At 37.9% G+C, this 26087-nt stretch overlaps 3 protein-coding genes across 3 annotated transcripts; 1 reads left to right on the forward strand and 2 right to left on the reverse strand.

Annotated features, from left to right (window-relative positions):
- The first annotated feature begins 280 nt into the window (after positions 1-280).
- On the forward strand, positions 281-2050 carry K441DRAFT_704790 (major facilitator superfamily MFS-1). The gene is made up of 6 exons (XM_067653553.1): positions 281-430; positions 483-992; positions 1044-1200; positions 1247-1393; positions 1448-1633; positions 1692-2050. The coding sequence occupies exons 1-6, from the start codon at positions 315-317 to the stop codon at positions 1956-1958; spliced, it is 1383 nt and encodes a 460-aa protein (XP_067505487.1). The 5' UTR covers positions 281-314; the 3' UTR covers positions 1959-2050.
- A 15011-nt stretch (positions 2051-17061) lies between these two features.
- Positions 17062-20020, reverse strand: K441DRAFT_64169 (pyruvate decarboxylase-like protein). The gene is made up of 11 exons (XM_067646661.1): positions 19596-20020; positions 19502-19532; positions 19372-19438; positions 19234-19308; positions 19147-19167; positions 18950-19092; positions 18818-18898; positions 18279-18770; positions 17957-18222; positions 17621-17877; positions 17062-17551 (listed from the first exon to the last, which is right to left on the reverse strand). Exons 1-11 carry the CDS (start codon positions 19631-19633, stop codon positions 17226-17228), a joined length of 1797 nt encoding a protein of 598 aa, XP_067505488.1. The 5' UTR covers positions 19634-20020; the 3' UTR covers positions 17062-17225.
- Positions 20021-21881: 1861 nt separating this feature from the next.
- On the reverse strand, positions 21882-22951 carry K441DRAFT_676345 (catechol 1,2-dioxygenase 1; the record flags this gene model as incomplete). Its single annotated transcript, XM_067650940.1, has 3 exons — positions 21882-22097; positions 22159-22665; positions 22745-22951. The coding sequence occupies 3 exons, from the start codon at positions 22949-22951 to the stop codon at positions 21882-21884; spliced, it is 930 nt and encodes a 309-aa protein (XP_067505489.1).
- Between the last annotated feature and the right edge of the window lie 3136 nt (positions 22952-26087).

Raw genomic sequence — 26087 nt, forward strand, 5'->3', positions numbered from 1 at the left:
CGGTTGCCAAGTTACAAAAGATATCCCGGGTACCATAGTTCACTTTTTGGCCTTTCTTGGGATCATTACCGACAAGTGTACAAATAGTAGAACTGCCTCTACACCAATAGCGCTTGCATTCTCATTACTAGAGGTCAAAAATCACGGCTTCAATTGAGGAATCAGTAGCAATGGCGGGCTCTGAAGATACTGAAAAGCAACAATATCCAGAAGAGGTCACCACTGCACCTGACAATGCACCGCCTAGGCCTAATGCTCGCCCAGCAAGCTTCCGCTCGACAGCGCAGGAGATTCTATTCATCCTAACAGTGACAATGGGCGTAGCTATGCCAAGTGTCCTTCAAGGATGCACCATCGTCATATCCTCTTTTGTAGGAAGGGACCTTAACATGACAACTTCTCAGATAACATGGATCACAGCCTCCTCAGCGTAAGTTTCTCAGATTTTTTCCCCAAAACATTCGAAATACTAACAATGATAGCTTAACTTCAGGCTCATTCCTCCTATTCTTTGGCAAAGTTGCAGATCTGTTCGGTCGAAGAACCATATTCATCGTCAGTCTCTTCCTCTTCGCAATTTTCGCACTTGCGACAGGTTTCTCGCGCGATGCAATTACTCTAGACGTTCTGAACGGAGTTATGGGCTTGGTGTCTGCATCAGTTGTCCCTGCTACCCAAGGTATCCTTGGTAGCATATACAAGAAACCATCCAAGAGGAAGAATTACGCATTTGCCTGCTTCAGCGCAGGTAATCCGCTTGGCTTTGTGTTCGGCACTATTTTCTCAGGAATTGCGACACAGCTCTTTGGATGGCGTGCATCATTCTGGCTACTTGCTATTATCTACTTGGTAGTGACGATCATTGCTTGCTCCATAGTCCCCGTGGACGACAGCGAGAAACTTCCTCTGTCAGTTCAGTCGCTGAAGCAGTTTGATGTCATTGGTGCAGCATTGACCATCGGCGGTATTGGTCTTTTCTCAACTGGTCTCAGGTAAGGAAGCTGTCCTAAACGAGGCAACACAAGCTTACAGATACTGTCCAGTACTGGCTCAGATGCTCCCCAGGGCTGGAAGGCTCCATACGTGCTAGTATTCATCATACTGGGTATCCTGATGATTATTGCTTTCGTATGGTGGGAGTGCCGTTTTCCATATCCACTTATGCCAATGCATGTCTGGCGCGATAAGGAGTTTTCTCTAGTATGTTCGCTGACTTTAAAATAGTATTTGTGCTAATGCCATTCAGCTCATCGCAATTTTGTTACTTGGTTTTCTTGCTTTTCCGCCGATGACATTCTTCGTTGCACTGTATCTCCAGGAGCTATCCAGATATTCTGCATTAATGACGGCGGTGCACATGCTTCCTATGGCAATTAGCGGGATCATTGTGAATGTAAGTTCCCAAGTTCGAGCAAGACACGTCAATGTTATTGATGGTTCGTTCTAGGTCATCGCCGGACTGGTGTTACATACAGTTTCTAATAAGTTATTGATGGGCATAGGAGCTGCCGCTTACACCGTTGCCTTCCTCCTCATTGCTGTCCAGCGCTCTGGTGACTCGTATTGGGCATTCACGTTCCCGGCCCTGGCCATCGTTGTCGTTGGAGCTGATCTTGAGTTCAATGTTGCCAATGTGAGTACGAGATCTCTCCAGCTAGTTCCTGCAGCGTCACTGATTCACTACGCCCCAGATGTATGTCCTTTCATCGTTGCCCAAATCGCAACAGTCCATCGCCGGCTCTATTTTCCAAACAGTCACAAAACTCTCTGTCACGATTGGCCTCGGCATCTGCACAGCAATTTTCAGAAGTGTTTCCGAGAACCCTGGGACTTCCGGCTACTACACACATGATCCCTTCGAGCCATACGCTGCGACCTTTTGGTTTGCCATGGCATGCACCTTTATCAGCGTGCTACTCGTGCCGCTCCTCAAGATCGGGACGCAGGGTCATGAATGATGCGATCAGGAAAAATATCGCTGCTAGCATATCAATAGTATATCCACAGTCAAATTTTGACCGCCAGCAACGCCACTTTCTTAACACCCGCTAAGTGCTATGCATAGAGCTTGCTAAGCGCTTTCTGCTCGCACTAAGATGGCAAGAATTGGCCGCGAGTTAATGGAGATACTCGCGCAGTGTGGCCAACAGTCAGCGTCCAGCGAGCTTCGCTGACTGACTGTACCAATTGAACCGCTCGCTGTCCGCTCGCTGGGTAAATGTGTACGCTGACTGCACCGCTGACAGCGCGCTTATCCAAATCGGGTAATTTGTATAGATTTGATGGAGTCATAGAGCCAAAATTTAGATTTTTGACAGCACTTCTGTATATACAAATATTAACATTGCCCGATATCAAATCTACCTCAATCAACCTTGTATAGTATTCAGATATCGCCGCGCCGCGCAGGCTTTGAAGAAGTTCGTAGTGACGTCAGTAGTAGGGACTTGGGTTAGGTGGTTAAGTAGGCTCTGCGAGCTCTATTTTGAAGTTAGATTCTGTTAGGTAGAGAGCTCTAGTAAACGTACCTCTCTTATCTGGTGTTTTTACCACTATATCTAACCTGTAGCCAGTAAGATCGGTTTTCAAACTCGTTAACCAGGGCGTAGCTAAGGCTCCGTCAGAGTTAATGCAGTCAATTAAGCTACTTGGTAAAAGGCCTTTAAGTAGCCACCATTTTTAACATTGGTCTGCTTCAACTATATCGGCTAAAAGCCTATTGCGCTTATCAGTAACAATCTTCTTGGCTTAGCTAAAAGCTCGCTTGTATATAGAGCTTATTACTAGTATAGAGAATAGATCTAGAGCAATCTTGGCGAGAGTTAGATAAAGGATTTAACTAGTGGTGAGCCACCAGTTAAGAGGATCTAGAACAACATCGCTCACCTTACTGCCGTTTTTATCACGGATCTTAATCAGCTTAAGGCCTACGTCGTAGTAGCGATTAAGTTCAGTAGTGAGCTTAATTCGCTTCTGCGAGCGTAAGGAAGTAAGGTTCTCATTAACTAGTAGAGATTATAAATATTCATCGCCCGAATCGTCGCTAGATATATAAGGAACCTTCCTACGTCATGGTTTAACTACCTCCTCGTCTTCCTCGCCTACTTGCTCATTAATATAGTCATCGAATACTGTTTCTATGCACCTCTTGGCGTGCTTCTACCACTATGGCCACCGTTTCTACTTATCGCAAAAGTAGGCGCGTTTAAGAGAGGGATAAAGGATAACTATAATAAAGTAGTACGGGCTCTTAGCTTTTATTTTATCGAAATACTTATTAAGCTTCTATAGAGCTATATTAACGCCAGATTTAAGGAAGCAGTCGTCTGTATTCTTAAGATTCTGCTAAGTTTATATAAGGATCTAGCGAAGAAGCTCTATGTTTGTAATTGACTCCTATAAAGCTCCATATAAGCCCTTAACGCTATAGTTATTGGCATCGCCTTTTATGCGTTTAGTAGCTGATATAAAAGGCTTTAGGATTTTAATAAGCTGCTTAACTTCCGCCCAATTTTCTTTAGTAAGAAAGTCTTGCGTGAGGTCGTAGCTATTATTGGTAGGCTTCCTCCAAGTTAGCAGATATTTGTCAATCCCTTTCTTAAGAAGTAGCGCCCGTTGAAGCATAAAGTAGGTAGAATTCTACTAAACGCTACCGTCTTTAATGAGTATAAGTTCGGCTTAATTAAAGAGCTCGTCCTCTATATAAGCCTTAGCTTAATTCTTAGCAAAGTCCTAGCGGCGAGCCATAGATCGCATAATATATTTAATAATATTGTAAACTTTTCTAACGACACCTTTCTGCCGCATAAGGTTAAATTTAGCTTAATCGCTAGCACTAATCAGCAAGCGTTTAAGCTTGCTAATATCTTTGCTATATAGTAAGGCCTTAACGACAAGGTTTATAATATGGCTAATATACTAAAGTCGTTCCCTTTGTGCTACTATAAGGCTTTACGAGAGGTATTCGTAAAGCTCGTCATTATTAGTGGCGTTATTAGCTATTAGACAGCCAAGCTTATATTTAAATTAATACTTCTAAATAACCGTTGCTAAAGCTGTTATTACGTTCTCAGCTATATGCGATCCTTATATCCGCGGAAGTCCTATAAGGATTAATTGTAACTTACCATCTTTATTAACTAAGTAAGCTACTACACTAAGTAGTGATATTCCATTTATCGACGTCCAGATATCACGGCTAATGTAGATTTTACTTTGTAAGGTAAGGAGGAGGTCTTTAATATTAAGGCGTTGGCGCTTAAAGGCAGATTTTATCTAGTTACTTAGTAATATATACGAACGTATAAGACACTCTTATATCTAAGGACGGTCGAATATAAGCAATGCGCGGGTATAAGTACTTGTAGCTTACCGAAATGTAATATCCTATAGGATCGTCTAATTAATATAGGCTTGTATATAGCTAGCTGCCCAGAACGGCTGGCGTTCGCTGCCGCCGGGTGTAGGAGAGACTTAAGCGCTTGGTTTGGATAGTGCTTATAGAGTACTACTATGGCTATTGTGATTAAGAATAAGACTATATTTTAATTTTAAATGGCCAACGATATAATCTGTGCCGTTAATTATAAGTAATGCAGCTGGTCTTTAAGCTAGATGGCAGATTTTATATAACTAGAGTCTCTTTTTACCCTCTGGCCCATCCCAGAATAGATCTGCTCTATGCTTCTATATTATTGATATAACGGAGTTCTTTAAAAGGGACCGCTTGTTAATAATTCGGTATTTGTATTTACTAGTAAGCTTACCGTGCTTACCTAGGTAAAGATTGTCCTAGTTAATAGGAAAGATACAGCTATAGTTCTGGCCAATTGATGGAGGATCTCGTGATGTAGAGTCATTCTGCTTATTTAATTCGGGCGTGTCTTTAATTGCGAGGGGAGTAGAAGCAATAGATCCGCAACGCCTGTGGGATGCTGAAGAGCTTAATTAACGCGTAGATTGTAAACTTGATAAGGAAGGAGTAGAGGAAGAAGCTCTACTAGTTGGCTGGCTAGTAAAATGTAAGGTACGTTGCATTTTCCATGGTAATAAAAAGGTTAATATAAACGCGTGTATATACGCGACGGGGAATTTGGAGAAAACTATACTATTTTATATGAATATCTTAGGGGTTTCCCGCCCGAATTTTAGCCGAAAACCCTAGATCTTTGACCTCTACTAAAAGCTTCAAAATACTATCCTTTCTTACCACCTATGCAGCGAGCTGTCAGCTCGCTGCAGTCTTACCGCTGACTGACTATTATAACTATATACGCTGACTGACTGCTTATATAAGCAGCTAGCTGCTAGCGACGCTGCCAGCGACGCTGCCTGTTGGCCACACTGTACTCGCGTTTAAATTGCGCGCGGTTATTATATAAGTACCCCACTAAAATAAGCCCCTAAGGGGGCTATTAATAAAGGCTTTGATAGAGAACCCTATAGTATCTTATTAGGAGTTAGATCTAGATAATATATAACTATTTTAAAGCCTTTTTACCCGTATAAAGCCATTTACAAAGCTAATCTAGTAAGTGCTGTATCTACTCCTACTGTAAATTAGCCTACTATATAGCTACTTCCTTACTAACCTTTTAGGCCTATATAACCGTCTCAATCTCCTTAATAACCTTAAACCGTAGGGAGTACTATTAGACCTCTTTTTACCGGCCAGCCCGCCATTTACTATCCTATTTATTTTTAGAAAGAGCATAATAGAAAAGGGTAATTTTATAGTCTAGAGGGTACCTACGTATAGCAAAGACTAAAAAGTCTAATAGTACTTAGGCCAACACTAACACTTCAAATTTACAATAGTGCGTTTAGCTTTTTTTGGTTAATTTTATAAGCAAGAATATAAAGCAAATTCTAGAATAGTTGTTATAGAGGAGAGGAGGATTAATATTAATAACAAGACAGAATAGCTAGTAAAAAAAGGAGAAGATAGGGTATTTTAATAGACGAATAATAAGTAAAGAGTAAACTAACTACTTATAAAAATAAGGACGTAATAAAACGTATAAATAAGGATATAAGTCTATATACCTTTAAGTACTAGCTGTTTAGCGTCTTAAATATAAGTCCTTTATTAATATAAGGCAGATTAATAGGAGTTATTATACAGTCTATATAAGGCGGTGCTCTTATAAAGGGCTTAGCTAAAATGGTAATTAAACTACCCTAGAACGCACTAATAGCTCCTTTACTATAGATAGGGAGTAAATATATAAGATTAACTAGCTAAGATAAGTCTACTACTTAAGCAGTATTCTACTCTATAAAGGGTAGGTGTTAGGAGTAGATTATATAATACTATTTCTACTAGGTAAGGCGTTATTAGGAGGTTATTATTAGCTTCCGGTTCTAGTTTATAACTTTATATAAACGCCTCTAAACACTATACCATTGGGGCTACCTAAAAGGTAAGTTGTTTATTTACCTTATTTTAACCTTAGGCTAAGCTTATTAGCTATTAAGGTGTTAGCGACTTAGTCAATTAAGGTATAGGTACGGTAAAAGGGGACGCGCAAGCCTATACAATTAGATTGTCTATAAACGAGAATCTAAAGCTAAGGAAAGGAAGGGAGAAGAAGAGCGCCGTTTAATGTTTTATAAGATCTTCGCGTCATATAACCGCAATATGCGGTAATCTGTAGTAACTTGCCGGTATAAAGTTCTGCTAAGTTCTACTAAGTTCTACTAGTGCTGTAATATTACCCCCCCCCTCTAAAAAAGCCTGCCCTTAGGCTTTATTACTAAAAGTCTTAGTAAAAGAATCTAACTAATTAGATAACTTTAACCGCCGGTTAAAGTTCCTAGATATCTTAAGACCTTATATAACTAGGAAATTTCTAAAGCATTTTTATTCTTATATTCTTCTAGTAGCTTATTATCTTCGCTATACTAATATTCTATTTACTTATCTAGGTACTTTAGCGGTCCGGGTTTATTAGGGTAATAGCTATAAAACTCTTAAAGCTTATAGGGACTACCTATAAAGTTCTATATAGAGTACTAAGTAGGGTTTAGGTTATATCCTTTCTAACTAATATAATACTTTAACGTTCCCTTTACAAGTTTATAGGCTAGTATTTCTTTAATTTCCTATTTATTATCGCCATTAACTTAAATTAGTAAGGGAGGTTTATTCTTTTATTTGGGTAATAGGTTATTTATAGCTTTCTATAGCTTATCTGGTAAGAAAATAAGGTAAACTTTAATTAAGTCTGGGAGCTTAACCTTATACAAGTTACCTACTTTATTAAAAATCTTATACAGTCCTACCATTTTATAGTCTAGCTTATGGCTAGGCCGTTTTATTTTCTAGTTCTTTATTATAACCTAGACTATATCGCCTATAGTAAAGTTAGGCTTACACCTATACTTATTTACTTGCTATTTTATTAATTTTTAGGCCTTTTTTAGGTTTATATAGGCTACTTTTTAGGCTTCTTCTAAGCGCTTAGCGTATTGCTAGGCTTCCTTATAAGATAGTTTTTCGCGTATAGTCTAGGGCCCTTTTAGTCTTTCTTAGTTAAAGCTTATATAGGGTAGGTAACCCATTTTTAGTTAAATAGGGGCAAATCCGGTAGAGTCGTAGAGTAAGGTTGCTTAGGTATAGTCTATTAAGGGCAACGGTTTAGCCTAGTTATTTTAAAAATAGTTAATAAAAGGCCAGAGTCTCTAGTCTAAGTATTAATTTATAATCTCTATTTAACCGTTTATCTAGGGGTAATATACCGTAAAAAGCTTTAACTTAATACTTAGGATTTAAGTAAACTTATTCTAAAAGGCTAATATAAACTACAGCCTATAGTTAGATATAATAGTATCTAGTAGTCCGTAAATTTGGTAGACGTAGTAGATATATAGTTAGGCCGCCTCTTTAGCATTAATATTTTTATAATAGGGAATTAAAAACAGGCGCTTACTAAAGCGGTTAACTAGGATTATAACTATATTATATCTATTACGGTCTAGAGGTAGCTTATAAAAGTCTATAGAAATATATTACTAGGGGCGGTCGGGTATTAGGAGGGGTTTTAATAGTCCTAGGGTCTTATCTTATAGGATTATAGACCTATAGTAGTTATTGCAGTTCCGTATATAGCAGTTAATATTTATAATTATTTTAGGCTAGTAGTAGCGGTCGCTAATAATCTTACGGGTCTTATTTTTTTTAAAGTAGGCCGTAGAGACCTAGGTATGTGCTTTAGCAATAAGCTAAGTCTATAAGTTCTATTCCTCTACTACCACTAGCCGTTTACGGTGCTTAAGTAGTCTACTTTTAAGGGACTATAGGCTAGAAATATTCTTTACCTTTTCGCGGTACTCCTATAGAGAAGGGGCCGTACGGTTTACCTATAGTAGTTTATTAATAAGGTTTAGTTCTATAAAGTTAATAGGGTATATCTCGGCATCTAAAGAGTCTATATTTAGTTCTGCCTATATCTAAGAGTTAAGGTGCTCTAGTTATAATAGTACTTAGGTTTATAATAAGATCTTTACAGCTATCTAGTTATTTATATCCTGTTTACGCCTTATAAGGGCGTCCGCACGATTAGTGGCGCCTAGCCTATATATAATTAAAAAGTTAAACTAAAATAGGGTATCCGCCTAGCGCGCCTACTAGGCCGTAAGGGCCTTTATTATTATAAAATATTCTAAGGCCTTATAATTAGAAACTACTTAGATAAACTTAAGGGTACCTTTTAGTTAGGCTTGCTAGTGCTAATAGCTAGAAATAATAGCTAGCATTTCTTTATTATAAATTGGGTAGTTTAGCTTAGCATCTACTATAGTCTTTAAATAGTAAGCAATAGGGTGCTATTCTCCATCTATCTGCTTTTGGGAGTAAACGCTAGCTATAACGCTATCTAAGGCATCGGTTTCTAGCATTAAGGGCCATTTTAGGTTAAAGTAGGCAAGTAAGGGAGCTGTTACGGCTCAAACAAATGCCTCTAAACCGAAGCTTGAACGAATGCTATATTACGAAGATACTAAGCTAAAGAGAAGGAAAAGGGGTCGCTAGGACCAATGTAAATAAATATATAAGGTAAGCCGCTAAGGCGCTAGCTTTAGGCGGGCTAATTATAGGTCGGCAGAATATAGCAGAATTTGGCAGGTAATGTATAATAGCGCTATTACATCGCCCCCCTCTTTAAAAGAAAGCTTACCTTTAGGCTTAGTTAGAAATAGGGTAGTACTAGGCTTATAAACATAGGATTATAAAATATAAGATAAGGAGATAAAGGGGATATAAGTACGTCTAGACTAAGTATAAAGGGCGATTATAGGCTAAGTGGAAGTACTAGGCTAGAAAGAGTAGCCGCTAAAAGTCTTAGCACGGATCTAACTAATTAGATAACTTTAACCAGTAGTTAAAGTTCCTAAATATCTAAAATTTTATAGTACTAGCAGAAAAACGGCAGAATATAGCAGAATTGGCAGATAGCTATATTAGGGCTTTAGGGCGTTTTTATCCCTATATTCTTCCGGTAACTTATTATCTTTATTATACTAGCATTTTATCCATTCGTCTAGGTACTTTAGGGGTCTAGGCGTATTAGGGTATTAGTTATAGAATTCTTTAAGCTTCTAGGGGTAGCCTATAAAGTTCTATATAGGGTACTAGGTTAGGTTAGAATTATAGCCCTTCTATTAAATACGGTACTTTAGCGTTCCCTATACTATCTTATAGGCCAATATTTTGTTAACTTCCTATTTATTATTACCGTTTACTTAAACTAGTAGGGGAGGCTTATTCTTTTATCTAGGCAATAAGTCGTTTACAGCTTTCTATAACTTATTTAGTAAGAAAATAGGGTAAACCCTAATTAAATCTGGGAGCTTTATCTTATACAAGTTGCCTATCTTCTTAAGAACTTTATATAGTCCTACTATCTAGTAGTCTAGCTTATGGCTAGGTCGTTTAGTTTTCTAATTCCTTATTATAATTTAGACTATATTACTAGGGGCAAAATCGGGCTCTTAATGGTGTTTATTTGCCTACTATTCTATTAACCTTTAAGCTTTTTCTAGGCTCTTACGGGCTACTATCTAAGCTTCCTCTAACCGTTTAGTATACTATTAGGCCTTAGTATAGGATAGCTTCTCTTATATGGTCTAGGGTTCTTTTAGCCTTTTCTAATTAAAGCTTATATAGGGTAAGTATTTTATTTCTAGCTAAATTGGGGTAAACCCTATAGAGTTATAGGGTAGGGTTGCTTACGCATAGTCTATTAATGGTAGTAGTTTAAACTAGTTATTCTAGAAATAGTTAATAAAGGGCTTAAGCCTCTAGTCTAGGTACTAATTTATAATCTCTGTTTAACCGTCTATCTGGGGGTAATAAGCCGTAGAAAGCTTTAGCTTAATGCTTAAAATCTAGGTAAACTTATTCTAAAAGGCCGATATAAACTATAGCCTATAATTGGATATAATAATATCTAAAAGTCTATAGATTTAGTAGACGTAATAGATAAATAGCCAAGCTACCTCTTTAGCATTAATATTCTTATAACAGGGAATTAAAAACAGGCGTTTACTAAAGCGGTTAACTATAACTATAACTATATCGTATCTGTTACGGTCCCTAGGTAGTTTATAAAAGTCTATAGAGATATACTACTAAGGGCGCTCTAGTATTAGGAGTGGCTTAAGTAATCCTAGGGTTTTATCTTATAGGATTATAGCTCTCTAGCAGTCTTTGCAGTTCTATATATATTAATTAATATCTATAACCATTCTTAGCCAGTAGTAGTAGTAGTAGTTAATAATTTTACGGGTCTTATTCTTGCTAGAGTATACCATTAAAACTTAGCAATAAGCTTTATAGATTAGTTTAGTCTATAGATTGTTAATATTAGGGACTATAAGCCGCTCCTAGTATAGGAGCAATCCTTCCTCCGTCTGAAAATTAGAGTCTCCTTTTATAGCTTATTTGCGGAGGGCCCTTAGGGCATTAGCTATACGGTTTATAATTAAAAGGCGGTTAATTAGCCCTATTAGCTTATCTAAGGACTCCTCTATTAGTGCTAGCTCGTTTTACTAGGAGTCTAGCTCCTTAAAAATCCGTAGGTTAAGCTATTCTAAATATAAAAGGGCATATATCTAATATTAGGTCTTTGGCTTATCCTAAGGTCCTATATCTTATTCTCTTTAGGTTAGGGCATTAGCCTTAGAGTTTTACTTACTAGAATAATATATAATTATAAAGAAGAATTAGAAGAGTATTTTAGCCTACTAGGCTTATTATTTAGTAAGCTGCTTTATAGTTATAAAGTACTCTAGGGCTTTATAATCTATATATATATCTTAATCTAAGAGTTTATACCTTTAAGCTCTATACGCTATTAGGAAAGTGATTAAATAATAGCTCGTATTTCTTTATTATATACTTTATAGTTATACTTAGCTAGGTTTATTATCTTTAAGAAGAAAGCTATAGGGTACTATTTACTATCTAAATATAACTGTAATAGGATTCCCGCTATAACTCTATTAGAGGCGTCTATTTTTAGCATTAATTTAAGGTCTAGGTTATAGTAATAAAGAATTAGGGAAGAGATAAGCTAATCCTTTATCTCTTTAAAGGCTTCTATATAGCTATTATTAAAGATAAAAGGCGTATCCTTCCTAGTTAGTTATATAAGAGGTTTTACTATAATTCCGTAGTTATAGATAAACTAGTGGTAGAAGTTATAAAAACTAAAAAAGGATTAGATTCCTTTTACTATATAAGGGGCCTTCTAGTTACGGATTACCTTTACCTTTTTAGGGTTAACCTTAATTCCTTCTATAGTTATAATAAACCTAAGGTATTTTATACGTTTTACCCTAAACTTATATTTCTTAATATTAACTTATAAGCCTGCGTTTTGTAGTCTCTCTAGGACCTTCTTAACATAAACTTAATACTTAAGTTCGTTGTCTAAGTATATAAAAATATCGTCTAGGTATACTATATAGAATTTATTAAGGTAATTAAAAAAACGTTATTTATATATCTTTAGTACATAGCTAGTCCGTTTATTAGTCTAAAAAGAAGAACTTTATATTTATAGGAACTATAATAGGTACGGAATGTTATTAAATCTTTAGATATAGGGTCTATCCTAATTTAGTAGAAAGCTTAGCGGATATTAAGTTTAGTAAAGATCTTTACCTAGCTTAGACGTGTAAGGGCCTTACCAATCAAAGGAACAGAATACCGATCCTTTTAAGTAATAGTGTTTAGCTTTTAATAGTTAATACAAAAATAAAGGCCTCTATTAGGCTTTTTTATAAACAGAATAGGAAAAGTAAAAGAGGCTTAACTTAGCTTGATAAACCCTTTATCTAGGTTATTAATTAAGTACTACTTTATTACTTTTAGCTTACCCATTAATTAATAGTAGAGGGGGCTATAGCCTAGCAAGTTATTGGCTTTTAATTAAATCTTATAATTATATATCTAGTAGGGGGGTAACTTATCTAAGGCCGCCTTTAAAAATGCATCCTTATAGTCTATATAAATGGTAAAAATGAGGCGTTTAACTAGTTCCTTATTAGTTTCCTTAGCTAGCCTTTCCTCTCTATTATTAATAATTCGGTTAATCTTATATAGGCTTATTATAAAGACCTTATTATCCTTCTAGTATATATTAAAATAGAACGCTATAGCGCTAATTATGATAATGTTTATAATAGGGGGGTTGCCTAATAATAGGGGTGTACGTAACTTTAGGGACTTCTAGGGTACTAGCGTTATTATTACTTCTTTTAGCTCCTATTATATCTTCTAAAGGTTATCCCTTATATTTTATTAATACGTTCTTTTCTATACCGGTTAAATCTATACAATTTAGATATCGTCTATATTACTATCTATCCCGCTTCTATACGTAGAGTCCTCTTTAAACGTAGTACTTTAGAAGAGTATCTTTATTAGTATAGAGTTCTTTCTAGCTTCGCGGTGGGCGTCTTTTTAGGTAAAGGCTAGGTCACGGGCCTAGATATCCTACTAGTAGGTAAGGTTAACCCTTATAGCTAGTGTCTTACGGTTAGTTCGGATCTCCCTAATAAAGGAGGGTAACCTTAATCTATCCTCCGGCTAAATAAACTGTCTTTATTATATATTTAACTAAATATTAAAATAGAATATCTATTTTTATCTAAGGATTATATTATAGGACCCTAGGTCTAGAATGTAAAAGGGGATACTATATTAGCGTCGTCCGTTAAAAGTAATATATAACTTTAAAATATAGGTAACAGGCTAACCGGCTTAGCCATTATAGCCTTTTACCTAAATAGGCTTCTCTAGTTAAATGGCTTCTGTATTTAAAAACTTAGCAACATTATTTATATAGGCAGTATTTATAAAGGTAAAGCTATTTGCTCTAGTATTAATAAGGGCAATTATATTAACTCTATATCCATTTTAAGATACTATATATAAAACTATAAAATACTTTCTACCTATTAACTAACTAAGATTAATCTCTTTAAGATTAATAGGGTACCCTAGGGGGAAGTCTTTCCCTAGGGTTCTTCTTTTCCTAACTTATTAGACGTTTTTTCTTCCTCTATCTCCTTAATATTACCTATATCCTTTAGCTCCAGGCAAAATAAGGCAAAGTAACCCTACTTATTATAGTTATAGTATATAGCCGAGGCAGGGTTAATTAGAGTATTACAGCAAATACTAGTTAATAGCGTAGTATATAACTAATTAGGTAAGGCTTACTAGTATATAGTTATAACCGCCTTTAGTATAGAAGCAGTTATAACTTATCTTCCTACTCTAGCTCCTATAGGTATAGTTAGTAAGTTCCAATTATTACGGAGTCGCTTCTATTAATTCGGGTAGGCGTTAATCCGCTTTAGTTTTAAGTCTAATAATAGGTAATAAGCTATAAGTCTTTTATAGGTTAGCAGGTTATTTAAGGTTATAATAATCTTTTCTTATAGCTGGATTATTAGCTTATTATATAGGTCTAATTAGTAGTTTTTAAAGGGAACCTAGCCTTCTCCTATAAGGTATAGGAATTAAGTCTAGAATTTAGCAAAAAGTTAGTTTAGTTTTATTATTAGGCGATTATAGTTATAACGGGTATCCCGTACTTTATTTAGGTTAATATAAATAGCCGCTAGGTACTATATTATTTTATTAATAAATATAAATCAAATAGGGGAGTCGTCCTTAAACTTAGCTTAAAGGTGCCATTAGGCGTCCCCAGTGGTTTAACTAAAGAGGTAGAGCATTTTAGCTTCTTTAGAAAGGAAATAGTTATAGTTAACACGGAGCTTTCCTTATACTTAAATCCTCTAATTCTTAAAGGTAGGGTCTATCCTATTAAATAGTAGTAGGGGGTTAGGGAGCTTAACGGACTTTAATTACTTTATTATTATATCCGTGCTTCCTAGTATATTATATTTAGTAAAGTAAATAGGTCGGCTAGGGCTTTAAGAAGGGGAAGCTAGGCTATTTTATAGGGCTATAAGGCTTTCTAGGATCTTTTATAGGGTCTCTTATATATTTCTTACTTTAAGATAATTAGCCCTCCAGCTAGGTACAAAAGCACGAATCTGCTTATATACGTCTATAATAATATTATTATCTTCAATTTCTAATCCTAATTAGATCTTAGGTTCCTTTTAGGTAAAGGCAGCTCTCTTAAATAAGCTTGCTTTAGGTGCTATTATTAGCTTCCTAAGGTTTTATTAGTATTATACGCTTTGGTTTTAATTCTAGGGGTATAGGTTTAGTCCTATTTAGCTTATAAGGTAGGATATTATCTAGGCCTTCCTAGGCAATATAGAGTTGTTTTAGTGTCTAAGTATAGCGCGTTAATGCGTTATTGCAGACAAAGTTTCTTTAGGGTGGGATATTATTAAGGCCTTCCTAGGTAAGGTAGGGTAAGCTTAGTATAATGTCACGGCTTAAATAAATGCCTTTAAACCGAAGCTTAAACGAATGCTATATTACGAAGATACTAAGCTAAAGAGAAGGAAAAGGGGTCGCTAGGACCGATGTAAACAAATATATAGGGTAAGCCGCTAAGGCGCTAGCTTTGGGCGGGCTAATTATAGGTCGGCAGAATATGGCAGAATTTAGTAGGTAATGTGCGATAGCGCCGTTACAGGAGCAGAGACTAGTCGTTTCTTAAGCTTATTAAAGGCCTGCCTATATACGGTATTAAAGTAAAAGGGCTGGTCCTTATAGGTAAGTAGGCTTAGTAGCTAGGCAATTTTACTATAGTTTTTAATAAAGCGTTAGTAGAAGTTATAAAACCCTAAAAATAACTACACCCCCTTTACGGTCCTTAGGGGTACCTATTAGTTAATTACAGCTATCTTTTTTAGGTCTACCTTAATTCTATTTATACTAATAATAAACCCTAGGTACTTTATACGCTTAATACTAAATTCTAACTTTTTAATATTGGCTTAGAGGCTAGCTTCCTAAAGCCGTTATAGGACTTTATAGACATGCTTTTTATATTCTAGTTCATTTTTAAAGTAGATTATAATATTATCTAGGTATACTGTATAGAAGTTATTAAGGTAGTTAAATAGTATATTATTTATATATTATTAGTATATAGCTAGTCCGTTAGTTAGTTTAAAAGGTAGTACTTTATATTTATACGTTCCGTAATAGGTCCGAAACGTAATAAGGTCTTCTAATTTAAGGTCTATCCTAATTTAGTAAAAAGCCTAGCGGATATTAAGCTTTATAAAGATCTTAGCTCTACTTATTTGGGCTAAAGTCTTATTAAATAAAGGCAGTAGGTAGCGGTCTTTAAGGGTTAAATTATTAAGCTTACGGTAGTCGATATAGAAATAAAGTCCTCTATTTAGCTTTTTGAGCTATCCCAGTGATTGCCACCCCGTTAAGCAGGAGTTGGTCTGTGCCACAGCGCATGGGGGCTTGGCTTGAGTGGTAAGGTAGCAGAGGCCGACCCGGGAGTTGGAACTTGGTTGAAGTCAGTCATTAGCATGCTGCTTTAAGCACTATGGTTGGCGGCTTTAATTTGCGCCTCTAGGGATGCTTCGGATAGGAGGTTAAGAGGCGTACTTCTGTCGGCGAATGTTGGATAGTCGGCTTGGAAGTCAAAGCCGCTGTACCTCTCGTACTGCTACAGATTAGGGATTTCAGTGATGCAGTTTCGTTTTCCTAGGTGGGAACGTCCATACGCACCACTGTTGACTGCGGAGAATTCATGCCAGTAAGCTTAAGTAATCCACTTTATCGGCCTAGGCCGACTTATGTCTTCATGGCCTCCAAAAACAGCGCGGATGTCAATTGTCTCGATGAGTTCTGCCAGATGGAATGACTGGGCAGGGTTCAGCCTTGGCATATTTTAGCAATATTAGGTATTTACTTCTCTAGTCGCCAGGTTTCGGTTATATTTCTGGCCAGGAGCCAGGATACCTCTTGTTAGCGTATTTAAATTGCCCTCAAAGCGATACACGACGTGTTGAACTGTAGAACTCGTATGTAGATTGATCTATAAAGAAAAGAGACTATATATACATGATGTAGATGGCAAAAGGCTGACGACGATGCTGACGACTATTTGTAATTGTTGCCTAATTGCCACCCGATCGATATTGCCACTCAGTCGATAATAGGTAATAGAAATAGGTCGATAGGTAATGGAAATCCGATTCTGGTCAACACGACGCATTCTAGAACAAGGACGGCTCGTTCCGGAATGAGGCAGAAATGTTCCACAATATTGTGTGTACCAGTATCAGTCCGAACAAGTGGATTTGGATTCAAATCCGCTCCACTCCGATCCAAATAGATCACCGTTTGAAGGAATTCAGTGGTTTCGTTGGAGTAAAAAAAACCGTCCTGTACTAGGAAAAGGCTCGACGCACGGCTCAGGAACGATTTTCTAGGCATGGACTTTAGGAAGAAAACGTATGATGTTTTCCTCTAGCTTTTTAACAGCAGGATACCCAGTTTTACATAACATGTTAGAGCCTATTGAAAGTCTTACTAGTGCTCATCGCGGATAGGCTACAGAGAAATAGTTCGATGGAGCGTAGTGCCTTTCAGTGGGGTATCATTCCAAAAGGCCTTGAAGCTAAGTGAATGAGAGGGCTGAAATGAATGTAGGTCGAGCAAGATTCGAGGCGCACAAGAGTTCAGAGCTGTCCCTCCCGAAAATTTCTCAAGTTCCCATTAAATGACGATAATTCTAGCATAGGAAAATTCGGTCGACACACTCTCATATAATCTTCCCCGAAACTCCCTCAATTTTCTTCATTTTCGATCCCCACCCGCCCACACTATCAACGAACCCTTCCTGCTCTAAATATTCTCTCGCCTTTTCGCCTCGGAACGCGATCTGTCCACCAAGCCTCCACGGCGTGTCTTTCATCTCCATGATGAGCTCAACAATCTGCAGATCTGCTGGGTTGCTCATCTCAGGCTTCTTAAGCACATCTTCGAAATCAGCTTTTGTTGCTACGCGGTGAAAAGATGTGGCCGAATTTGGGTGATGAAAAAGAGGGAGAAGCGCCGAATAATTTGTTGGTACAATGTCGTTGTATGCTGCATTAACAGAACGTATGAGCTTAAATCACTTTCGATACGACGGGAAAGAGGTATGGTGGTACTTGCGCTGCCGTGCCCCCCAGATCAATCGTTCAACAGTGTAGCCATCATTGTTTATAATGAAAATTATCGGCTTTATACTCTGCTTCACCATGGTTCCAATCTCTTGAATCGTCATCGCTAGGCTGCCGTCGCCGGTAATAAGAATGGTCCTGCCATTGGATTGGCTATGCTCTGATTGCAATTCTCTTCGTGCAAGTTCAGCTCCTAGGGTTGCTGGGGTAGCATATCCGATGCTGCCATAATAGATTTGTGTAATGAAGCTGGGAATATAAATTTAGTCTCACTAAATCATCTCCGGGTTTTTCCATTGACGGTGAAGGAGATTTGGTAATTCCATACTGGATGTTTGATGGAAAAGTTGCATCGCATAAACCAAAGCAAGTAGTGCCAGTCTCCCCAACAACAACGTCACCTGGCCGAAAAAACTTTGCGAAGCGATGCCATATCCATGATTGAGTAATGTGCGTGGCTGAATCATCTTCGGGCTGAACAGGTGGTGGCAATTTCGGTACGTTGAGTTCGTGGATCGGATTCTTAGGCAGGGAACTGGTAAGTAGAGCGAGAAGTGGTTTTATAAAGGTACTAGGGTATTTTTGACCTTTGACCTGAGGAAAGTATTAGTGAGAATAGGGGGTATAATATAAGGTGATCAAATGCTCACGATGACGTTGTGGGGATTAATAAGAATGCATTTTTCCGGAGAAAGTTTCCTTGAAAAGCCTCCCGAATTTGTATCTGAAGGGAGATACCCTAGGATAAGGACTATGTCACTTGATTCGCACGCATCCGCAATACCTGGAGAGCTGATTTTCCCGTTATAAACACCAATGTATAGGGGATGCGTCTCATCGATGATGCTCTTACCGCAATTTGCGGCATAGAAAGGTATCTGCAACTTATTGATAAGTTTTCGCGTTTCTTCCACTGCGTCATGACGACGGACTAGAGCGTCGATGAGGATTGATGGATTTTGAGCATCGGTTATGGCCTGTTTGATTGCATCTACCGCTGCATCCTGTGCTTTTGGGTCGACCGGTAAAGAGAGATCGATTTTCGTGTTTAGAAGACTGGCTGGGACTTCTTCCATAGCTAGATCTAGTGGCATGAAGATATATACAGGGCATGACTGGAGGAAGCACTCTCGAATAACACGCTATTTATATTAGCATTCGAGGGGGAAAGAGGTTTCCATAGGCCTACGTCTATTTCGTCTGGAGCTGTTTTCACATCCCAAAGCTCAGCGGCAGCTGCTCGGAGTAACTTAGAAGATTTTTTGTACATCTGTATCTATATCAGTAATTTTGACAGCGTGGAGAGTTGTAAGGAGTGTACCTGATGGTCAGGCTTATCTCCGATTGAATGATGAATCATCATATGATCACTTTGCATCGGTCTCGTTGTCTGCCCGACAACATGAATCATCTTAACTTGTTCTGAGAGTGCCCCAGCAACGCCGTTAAGCGCGCTGAGTTCGCCTGGAAATCTAGTCAATTTTCAGTCAAGAATCCGGATTTAAAGCCCACTCTCACCAACTCCATGAGTGGTAACCACTGTGTGCGGGGATGAATATTAGTCCCATCGCTTCCCCAATTAGGCAAAAACTGTGGTACACTGACACACACCAGGGATGCCTTTAACCCGGGCATACCCATCCGCCGCGTATGCTGCATTTAGCTCATTCTGGTTCCCAACTACAAAATGATAAGCATGATTTGAATCTCACTGTAGGATCGGTGAAATCAGGAGTTACTAACCCCATGTCAAACCCTTTACATGGTAGATGTAATCGAGGAGTTGAAGGTTGAAGTCGCCCGGAACGCCCTACGAGCTGCGGTCAGCAATCGTGTGCGGAGTAACGAGCTCCTTGGGGTCAATGAAGCGTACAAAGATTGCACGGACACCAATCTGGCGAACCCTGACATTGTAAAGAGTTAATGGAGATCCGATAAAAGCAATGCCTAGAAGCTCATAGATGTACCTTTCCCAAAGATATCCGCCCAAAGTGATTGTAGCCATGAATGATTTGGAAGTCTGCGGAATTCGTCGCGGCGAATAGTAAAGATTATAAGTCTAATAGAAGGACTGAATCTAAACCACAGACATTGAACAAAAACTGGGATGGAAGTCAAGTATGCGATGCATGCCGAATTTTGCGGCGAAGCTGGAGACGCCGACGACGATATATAATTGTTACTTAATTGCCACTTAGTCGGTAATAGGTAATAAATAGGTAATAGAAATAGGTCGATAGGTAATGGAAATCCGACTTAGGCTAATATACCCCCCTAGCTATATAGAGCCTTCTAGGCTGCTATAAAAATACAAAAAGTCACGATACTAATTTAGTATTGAGTTAAAGAAATGCCCTATATAGTTACCTGACCCAAATATTATCTAAATTAAATTAAATTAGATCTTTAATAATAACGAGATTTAATTATTAAACGAACGTTTTATACTTTAAATAAGTTAGAGCCTTTGTTAAGCTGTCTGCTATTATATTAGTAATAGGTATCTATTTAATATTAATCCTTTATAAACTTCCTAGCGGAGCTGGTGGTAATAGATATTGATATATCGGAGCTAAGTATTAAGATTAGCGTTGCTTTTAGTTAGGAGTTAAATTATCTATATGTTGTTGTAATATATTACTTATTTCTCCTTAGTTTTAAATCTAACTTCTTTAAAGAATTACTGCCACTAAATTAACTTAGTAGCTGTTACTCAATTGCCACCAGGTCGATATTGCCACTCAGTCGGTAATAGGTAATGAATAGGTAATAGAAATAGGTCAATAGGTAATGGAAATCCGACTCAGGTCAACACGACCCGGGCAGAGATGGAATAATCGCGGTAGTGTGATTAGAAATTGGTGAGTCAAAGGGCGTGTGGGGTCTCAAAGTGTCCTGTCGAGCTACTAATGCAGATTCCTTTATTTTCGGCTAACAGCGGCTGATGGCCTGGGGTTCGTCAAAAGTGTCTGTGCAGAGGTCATAACAAAAGTGACACTTTTCGTCAAAATACTATATAAAGGTCACATAACTAATTCTAGAGCTTTGAAAATTATCTGAAGCTACTTATAGATATATAATCTAGTAATCGCGATACTTTCTTAGTATTTAAAATCTATAGTCCTTTATTAAAAGTCTCTAGTTTTTACCAACTTCCTACCAAAACTTACTATATTTAGTATATATTTTCTACTACGGAGGTCGCTAACAAAAGTTCTTGCACCTTCCTAATTAGGAAAGTATGCGACTGCGCANGCGCAATNACGGGTGCGCAGCTATCAGNCTACCNTACGTAAATTTAGACACGACCCNGCTACAACTGCGTAATTTTTAGCACTGCTACGTAAGCCGTGATACTTGCTGCGTAAATTATAGCACTAATAAATTTTTATAAATTTTAAGTTATAATAACTACGTCAATGCTATTAATTATATAATAATTTTAATTTAGAATTCACATGAAGCTTGTAAAATTATATATAAAAATATAAAAATATAAAAAAATTAATATACTAAGAGAGTTAGTAAATTACTTTCCTAATTAGGAAGGTGTAAGAACTTTTATTACCGACCTCCGTACTAGATATTAAAAATATTTCTTAAAAATTATATATCTTATTGAAATTATATATTATAGATTTTAGATTTTAGTAAAAAATTAATAGGATTTCTAAAAGAGTTATAGGTTTTAAATTTTAAAAAAGGTTATAATAGCTAGATTTTATATAAAATATAAACTTTAAATGTCTTTTAAAGCTTTAGAATTAATTATGTGGTTATTATATAGTAATTTAGCAAGGTAGATTGTCTTAAAAATGCGCTCGCACGGAGACTTTTGACGAGGGACTGTAGAGCAGCCATACGGCATCCAAGTCCGTCACTGTTCTGCTGCGTGCATGGCCTCTTCTAGGGTATCTAGGAACATAAAAAAGCTTTACTATATAAAAATGTCCTTGGAGTGGACGGATGCTGCTCGTATCACTTAGGAGCATGCCATAGAACAGGCCGTTGGCATATCCGCTTGCTAAGCAACATGCCAAAGTATACCTCCAAGAAGGGAGATCAGACTGAAATAGAAATGAGATGCTACAATAAGTCTTTCTGAGAGGCCACGAAGTCACGGACGTTTCCACCTCTCCAAAAACTCCATAGACACCTTTCAAGTGGTAAGATTTATCCTTGTGACAGCGGATTTCCGCGAGCATTATCAAGCACGCATCGATCATTTCCCGGAGAACCCGGAGGTACTTCCCTCAGCCGTCCCAGCTGGAGAATTCTTTGCTGGCGTCATCATAACTTGCTAACCTGAAGTCGTAAGGGAGCTCAAAATCCGCATTTGGGTCGCCCTTGTATGGGAGGAAGTCGACAACAAGGGAGTCCTTTACAGCAAAGACGGCGTCATCTGTGATGTGCTTGTCGCTACGGTCAAAGATTTGGGTTACGATGGGTTTGTAACCAGGAGCAGTGACCTTTTCAGGATGCCGTTAATTGGTATAATTCAAACTCTCTTATAGTGGTGAGACAACTTACGATAAAGTGTATGTGCCCCGGCCTCATAGGATGTCTGTCCAGCAATTGCAGTAATTTCCCGGCGGGTCCGTCGTACGGAATCGGGTAGCTTGTCGGTCTTAAGCAGTAGAAGTTGTATTTTCCATCTTTACCTGTTGTAAATCGTCCCCTTAGGTTCATATCGGGCTGGTCTGGATCCTGCTGTTCATATAGTCCATTGGGTGCTGTATGCCAGACATCGAGCTCTGCGCCCTCAATAGGCTTCCTTGTTCTATAATCCAAGACCTGTCCATGCATGTAAGTTCGGTCACCGTTCTCAATGCCAAACACAATCGTCTCGCCCATTTTGCGTGCCGGTGCGTCTTCTCGCCAGAATGGACCTAAGATCGCAGTGGCGGTGGGAGCGTCCTTAGCGTCGGAAGCAAGTTTGTAGGTTATTTCGTCGACGAGGGATTCAAGGCCAAGGACATCACATACAAGCTGGCCCTCATTGCGCCGGTCGGTAGACATACGGCCTGCTTCATTGATCTTAGATTTCATCAGATTCTCAGCCCTCAAAGAAAAAAGAGACCTATAACCGGGGAAATGAAGCTCTGCAAGTACTTACCAGTTCTACTCCAGCCATCCACTCATCAACGGTGATCTCATTCTCCCTCGCGAAATCATGAAGATGCTGTATCAAGCTTGCCATGACCTTCCTCATTCGTGGAGAAGCCCTCAGTCCCGTAGCGCTGATGACATTCTGCGTGAAGTTTGGATCCAATTTATGGAGACGATTCCTGGCCTCACTATCGATAATGCCGTTTGAAGCCATCTCAAATACACTCAAAAGTACCTCGGTGGTGGTTCAAAGGTAAAGGCTGTGATTTTGCTTTAGAAGTGGTATGTGATTTAAAGAAATGAACCTATTTCAAGTCCGTGGGCCCCAGATATATAAGTCCTCACTAATTGTTAATATTGGGTTTGATTATCCCGACCGATCTATCCGAAACTTCTACGAATTCTCGCAAAACCGCGTGAGGTGGTCTATGTCACCCCGGGGAGCGTTCGCGGGGCAGGTGCTCGTCGGATAGCGCACCTAAGTATATCGGGCATGTCGGATTTGAGCTTGACGAGATATTTTTATGCTGTGCTGTATTTAGGTGAAGCAAATAAGGATTGACACATTCCATGTCTCGGTGCCATGAGAAGAAAAGTGGAGCGAACAGAATGTCATCGTCTCGGAGGCGAATGGCGATGGTCACGACTAGCTCGTCCATAAAGACGGTAATGCTTGTGGGAGAAAGCAGGGCCGTTACCGCTCCAGCTAGTCATTGGGTTTGGAAAAGGTTGCAGTTGGAAAGTAAGTTGATATACGAAATCCTTCTGATACACATGCATAAACCACGTGACACTTTTGTGTACGTTGTCCGGTTAAACGAGGGGTCATTCGCTAGTCCTTGCCATGGCGTGTGAATTTTGGATGAGCATCTAACATGCGGATCGTTAGCCCCCTAACGAAAATTTTGACCCGAGGTTATAAGTAATAAGCCAATCAATTAACCCAAAGCTTTAATTTAGAGCTTTATTATATAGACTTTAATTAATATATATAGAGATAAGGTTTTCTAGGGGGAGACCCCCTGGGACCCCCCTATATAGAGCTTTTACTTAATTTAGAAGTAGTAGTAAGGTTAAGGCGCCTTGCGTTCCCAATTGTCGTCATATAACGTAATTTTTGGGTGACGAAAACCGCCGTTAATGTTGCTCGACTAACACCTACCGGTGTAACGGAACCTTGTAGCAAGAACTACAATGGGCTCGTTAATGGGCTAGGTGTATAGGAAATGCAAGTATAAAAGTCAACAACGTAATAACAACTGGTGGAGTGGTTGCCTAACAGATTAACTCCAATTATATTCTAAGAATTACTATAAGGAAGGAACTATCTAGGTAGGGACTAAGGGTCCTTAAATACACAACTGTACTCCTAAGAAAGTTGTTACTCTGTCTGCTCTGTCTGCTCTGTTTGCTCTATAATAGATTTTATAGATTATATAGATTATACAGATTATATTACGTGACTCTACTTACTATTCCTCGTTACATGGTTCCACGGGTTCTATTCTGGACTGTGCTTATATTAACTAACTAGCTTCTTTTATCTCTTCTCTAAGTAGTTATAATATCGTACTTAAAGCGTCCGTAATACCATCTCCCTCCTCTCCATCTTTGTCCTTAAAGATTCCTATTATCTCTAGGTTGTTTACTAGAGGTGTAATATCCGTCTAATTAATTTGGTTAATATCGTTACTTATAATGCCTAAAGCACCTCCTTCTTCCTCTACAGCCCGTCGGTCTCGTACTGTTGCTGCAATATTGTTTTTTAGTGAGATAATGCTATTTCCATATTCTCGTTGTGCGAAAAAGGGGCTAGTTTGCGTTGCGTTGGCGAGTCCTTTGTCCCGGCAACCTTTCTTTTGTTTAGAGTGCACTAAAGCAAATATTTGGTTGTCCTGTGACGTTCGCTCTATCTCTAATGTTAAATATACGTAACCTATTACTCTTAATAGTCGTCTGGTTCCCTAATTAATTTATCTTAGGGTCTTATGTTTAGTTTAAGGCAGAAAAACTTAAGGGTAATCTTGCCGCAGCGCTGGCGGAAGCCTATTGTTAATCTAAAGAATCTGCTCGTGCCCTTAAGGCTTAGTAGTCTGCCTTTATGAAAGTTTAGCGTCTTTAACGCGTTTATAAGAAGGTTTACTTTAAGGAGTAGAAACTTATAAAATAAGGTCTTTAGGAACTAGGTAATAAAAGAACAGATTCTCCTCTAACAGAGAAGGAAATAGATCTAAGTAGTTTGGCAACTGTTCTTCTTGGGTCCCCCTTAGGTGACTTATTCTTTGGCGATCCTTTTTTATTAATGCTGCCTAACCTAATCTCTTCCGATACTCCCGTACCTTTCTTATAGCATTCTTTAAATTCTCTAGTAGCTCCTAGGTAGTCTTAGTGTAGCCTATCTACTTAACTTCGTACTATATTTTATTGTTAACGTCCTTATAACTAACAATCCTTAAAACTTACTATTTGTCTTCTTCCTGTCCTCTATACGTATCTGCTTTATAGACCGGTGGCCTAATATTCCTATATGCTGGTTTTAGCATTACGATATGCTGTATAGGGTAGATCTTTATTTTGGCTAGTAGGTTTAACTTAAACGTNACNNGTNAAATNNTNTNNNTAATTTNAAANGGTCCTAGTNTNANNTNGTNTAANTTCTTNCTTAGTCGTNAACTCTTNAAATTTTTNTGTAGTAGCTATACTTTATCTCCCTCCTTAAGATCTGGTCCCTTAGATCTCTTAGTATTATAGTACTTTTTTATTCTCTTTTATACTTTCTTTGCTAATTCCATAAGGTCTATATAAAGATTTATTAATGTCTTTATTCTTTCTTTAGCTGTACTACTTGTTTTTTTTACTTACCGTGGTAATAACGATGTTCTTAGCTTATATTCATAATTTGCCTTAAATGGTAATGTGCCTATTCCTTCTTAAGGTGTTATATTGTATATAAACTATGTAACTAGTAATAGTAATACCTAATTGTTTTATGCATGATTGATATAATGCCTTAGATACTGCTCTAGTGTCTAATTTAATCTTTCCGTTTGACCGTCTGTCTGTGGATAATATGCGGTAGAAGTTACTACTTAAACTCCTTGCTCCGCTAAGAATACTTCCTAGAATGCTGCTATAAATCTTAGATCTCTATCTAATATGATTTTGTTTAGTGCTCTATATCTTGCAAATACTTCTTTAATGTAGATTCTAGCAATATCTTCCGCTGAGATTTCTTCTGTATATGCTATAAAGTATCCCTACTTCGTAAGCTTATTTACTATTACTAAGATCGCGTTATAATTTTATTCGGTAATAGGATCTTTTAATTTTAGTAACTTAATAATAAAGTC

Source organism: Cenococcum geophilum (assembly GCF_001692895.1).
Source record: "Cenococcum geophilum 1.58 unplaced genomic scaffold K441scaffold_15, whole genome shotgun sequence".
Taxonomy (NCBI): domain Eukaryota; kingdom Fungi; phylum Ascomycota; class Dothideomycetes; order Gloniales; family Gloniaceae; genus Cenococcum; species Cenococcum geophilum.

What these genes read in the sequence shown, in the direction of transcription:
- K441DRAFT_64169 (XM_067646661.1), bottom strand. Translation starts at nt 19,633, where the DNA reads ATGGCTACAATCACTTTGGGCGGATATCTTTGGGAAAG. An exon ending in GGCGGATATCTTTGGGAAAG is followed by an intron (nt 19,533 to 19,595) that starts GTACATCTATGA and finishes TTACAATGTCAG; the next exon opens with GGTTCGCCAGATTGGTGTCC. An exon ending in TTAATCCCCACAACGTCATC is followed by an intron (nt 18,223 to 18,278) that starts GTGAGCATTTGA and finishes TACTTTCCTCAG; the next exon opens with GTCAAAGGTCAAAAATACCC.
- K441DRAFT_704790 (XM_067653553.1), top strand. Translation starts at nt 315, where the DNA reads ATGGGCGTAGCTATGCCAAGTGTCCTTCAAGGATGCACCATCGTCATA. An exon ending in TGGATCACAGCCTCCTCAGC is followed by an intron (nt 431 to 482) that starts GTAAGTTTCTCA and finishes TAACAATGATAG; the next exon opens with CTTAACTTCAGGCTCATTCC. An exon ending in CTTTTCTCAACTGGTCTCAG is followed by an intron (nt 993 to 1,043) that starts GTAAGGAAGCTG and finishes GATACTGTCCAG; the next exon opens with TACTGGCTCAGATGCTCCCC.